This window comes from Ipomoea nil, unplaced genomic scaffold (genome assembly GCF_001879475.1).
Source record: "Ipomoea nil cultivar Tokyo-kokei standard unplaced genomic scaffold, Asagao_1.1 scaffold1043, whole genome shotgun sequence".
Taxonomy (NCBI): Eukaryota; Viridiplantae; Streptophyta; class Magnoliopsida; order Solanales; family Convolvulaceae; genus Ipomoea; species Ipomoea nil.
This window is the reverse complement of record NW_017617471.1, coordinates 4,899,740-4,903,251: the sequence shown is the minus strand read 5'-3', so window position 1 is coordinate 4,903,251 and position 3,512 is coordinate 4,899,740. Positions and strand designations below refer to the sequence as shown.

General features: G+C 34.5%; 1 protein-coding gene across 2 annotated transcripts; it reads left to right on the top strand.

The window, feature by feature from the left end:
* The first annotated feature begins 1,346 nt into the window (after positions 1–1,346).
* LOC109182245 (peroxidase P7-like) lies at positions 1,347–2,805 on the top strand. Of its 2 annotated transcripts, none has more exons than XM_019332364.1 (4): positions 1,347–1,595; positions 1,714–1,908; positions 1,992–2,578; positions 2,644–2,805. In XM_019332364.1, exons 1-3 carry the CDS (start codon positions 1,386–1,388, stop codon positions 2,538–2,540), a joined length of 954 nt encoding a protein of 317 aa, XP_019187909.1. In that variant the 5' UTR covers positions 1,347–1,385; the 3' UTR covers positions 2,541–2,578; positions 2,644–2,805. The 2 variants fall into 2 exon arrangements, with proteins under 2 accessions (XP_019187909.1, XP_019187908.1); XM_019332363.1 differs by having other exon boundaries at positions 2,627–2,805.
* The last annotated feature ends 707 nt before the right edge of the window (positions 2,806–3,512 follow it).

The window sequence follows — 3,512 nt, the reverse complement described above, 5'->3', positions numbered from 1 at the left end:
AAATACCATAAACACCAAAATAAAGATCAATAATAAATCACTCTATTGAAAGTTGAATTTGAATCATTGTGATTATTAAATCAATAAGATAACCAAACCAATTTGATTCGATGGCCCTATACCAAGTTTTCTTCATATTATGACCGACCCTCTATCCAAATTACAATAGAATAACTCTTCATCACACTTTTTCTACTTCTTTATTTTAGGGTATATTTTGCGTGTCAAAGCAAGCAAATCATTAAGTACTATAGCTCCCGGCCTCTCTTTAATTTAAATTTATAGTTAGTATGTCATTATCATTGACATTTATGTGTAAACACTGCCTGCTAAATACGCGCTATAGAGCATCTTAGTATTTGTTCAAGGTTAATGTAATTTTTAAATTCCTGCCACTTGTCAAACATATATTTTCCCTTCTCCTTCATTTCCTTTCAATTCCAGCTAGCTAGCAATGATATGTTCAAAACCCTTTCTTGTAATGCAAGGCAACTCTTAATTATATCCAAGAGATTGAATATCCCAGAGAAACTCCGGAACTTATCAATTAAACATTATTGAGTAGTCATTTTTCATCACCGATAGACCTCAATGAGAGCACCAATGAGACAATGATAAATTTAAGATCCTAACTTCTACCATATACAACAAATTAGCTCAAAAGATGAGATTTAATTTGGTCACAACTTAAGTACCACTCCACATTCGAGACTCTAACTTAACCACATAAAACTAGCTCAAAAAAAAAAAAAAAAGTTTGGTCATAACTTGAAGTACCATTCTACAATTTATTGTGGATATGATACAAGATCATATCTTATATTACTATCTTAGTATAGGCTTATACTCATTTTCATTATGATCGATCATATATTCTGTTAGAATCAAGTGCTTAATTACCGCTAAACCAAAAGTTATAACTCACAGCAAAAGGCGCAATTTTATTTCCTTATATACTATCACCACATTTTCGAGAAGTATGATGCTGAATTTGGTCATTCACCAGCTTCCGCCCAACAATCTCCTAGCCACTAATTGCTGGACTTGACCCTTTACCCATCCCGCCCAACAAGCCAACACATTATAATATATGATATAATATAACTTTATCTTGTTGCAATTTAACCAGATAATCAACAGATAGTAAAAATATTGCTCCCTAGTAATAGATGACATATATTATACTAAAAAAAATGTCAACGATATTCATCAATGGATAACATTTTCTACTCAGAATAGGTAGCTAGCCTTCGCCGCGTTGAAATTGTCGAGTATGGCTTTGCCTTAAACGTCCGTACTGTTTTTAATCCTATAAATGGGTGTATGTATTCATAATCAAGACCATCAAACAACACAACACAAATATCACTAATTAAGTACCTCAAATGGCTTCCGGTAGCCTCTTCCTCGGTGCAATACTCTTGTTCTCTTTTGCCACAATGGCGTTTTCCGACTCCCTATCTCCATACTTCTATCACAAAGTGTGTCCTCAAGCTCTGCCAACCATTCGTCGCATCGTCTTCGATGCTGTCAAACAAGAGCGCCGCATGGGTGCCTCTTTATTGCGTCTGCATTTTCATGATTGTTTTGTTAACGTAAGACTCTCTATTCATACTTCTTAGGATATAATTAAATGACTTTGAGTAGGATATAATTATTTGGCGTATATATATATATATATATATATATATATATATATATATATATATGCAGGGTTGTGACGCTTCAATTCTATTGGATTCTACTTCCACCATTGACAGCGAAAAGAATGCTCTAGCTAATGCCAATTCTGCGCGAGGGTTTGAAGTCATTGATCGAATCAAATCAGCAGTTGATCAAGCATGTAAACGTCCCGTAGTCTCCTGTGCTGATATTTTAGCTGTTGCTGCTCGTGATTCAGTTGTTGCGGTAATTTCAATTTCCAATGCTATTTAAATTCATGACTATAACAAAAATACAAACAACTTATAGTTTTTGTTTTGGTTGTACAGTTAGGAGGTCCATCATGGGCGGTGCAACTGGGGAGAAGAGACTCCACCACGGCCAGCAAAACTGCAGCAAACAATGACATTCCTTCACCATTAATGGACTTGCCTGCTCTCACAAATTCTTTCTCAAAGCAAGGCCTCGATGTTAAAGATCTGGTGGCACTTTCCGGTGGCCATACACTAGGGTTTGCCCAATGCCGAACCTTCAGAAATCGCATTTATAATGAGACCAACATCGATAAAGCCTTCGCAGCAAAACGCCAAGCTACATGTCCACGTGTTGGAGGCGACTCTAATCTTGCTCCACTCGACCCAACTCCTGCGTATTTTGACACCAAATATTTCAGTAACTTGGTGACCAAGAAAGGGCTTCTGCACTCGGATCAAGCATTGTTCAATGGTGGTCAGACTGATAGTCTTGTCAAGACTTACAGTGGAAATATTCGAGTTTTTGCTAATGATTTTGCTCAGTCTATGATTAAGATGGGTAATATTAAGCCTTTGACTGGGAAAAATGGCCAAATTCGTGTGAATTGTAGGAAGGTGAACTGAACTGAAGTGAAGTACGTACGTGGTTGAGTGTGGAATTTTTTTATTTATTTTTTATTTATTTTTTTATTTTTTGATAATGAGTGTGGAAAGTTGATTTATCTTCAACGGTTAAAAAGGAGCCTTAGTTGGGATCGGATAACGTACGTTTAATTTGTGTCATTGTACGTGTGTGAAATGCATTCCCTTAATTTGTCTTTTCTTACGTTTAACTGTATTCTGTTTGTTATTGAGAAATACTTTTTATTTATTTGATTATTTACTTCCATCACTATATGTCAACATCATATTAATTCCCATAAATGCTTATCCACAATTTACTACCCGAGGTTATAATTGACTTATATGATTTTAAAATATGCCGGCCGGCGGTAATTAAAATTCCAAAAATTTAAATATAGGAAAAATAACATTTTTTTCTCCCTGAGTTACATACTTATAGCACTTTTGCTCCCTGAATTATTTAAGTAGTTGTTTTTTTCACGAAATGTTAAATGGACATATTTACGCTTAAAATAAATATTTTATTTATTTTTCTTCTCCAACAAATTATGACTACAATTTGGTTCAAACCAAACAGACATTATAGCAACCAAACCGAAATATTCCAATTACAATTTAAAATCGAAACCCGATATTTAGAGTTTATTAAAATTGCAAACCAAAACGGCTGATTCATGTTCCGAATTGAAAAAAATAAAATACATTTATTGTTGAATTTAGACTATTTTAAAATAAAAATAAAATTACCAAGACTATGTGGTCTAATGGTACCCGGGTTGGACTTCCATTTGGAAGATTGTGAGTTCGAGCCTTAGTGGAGGCGTTATTGGAAGTATATGAACAGAGCCAGTAACATTCAACAAATAAAATCGCAAACTAGAATCGGAAATTTTTAATTCGATTGCTTTTCAAAATCGCAAACCGGAACCGCCGGTTCAGGATCCAGTTTTTTCGATTCATAATTTTAATAAA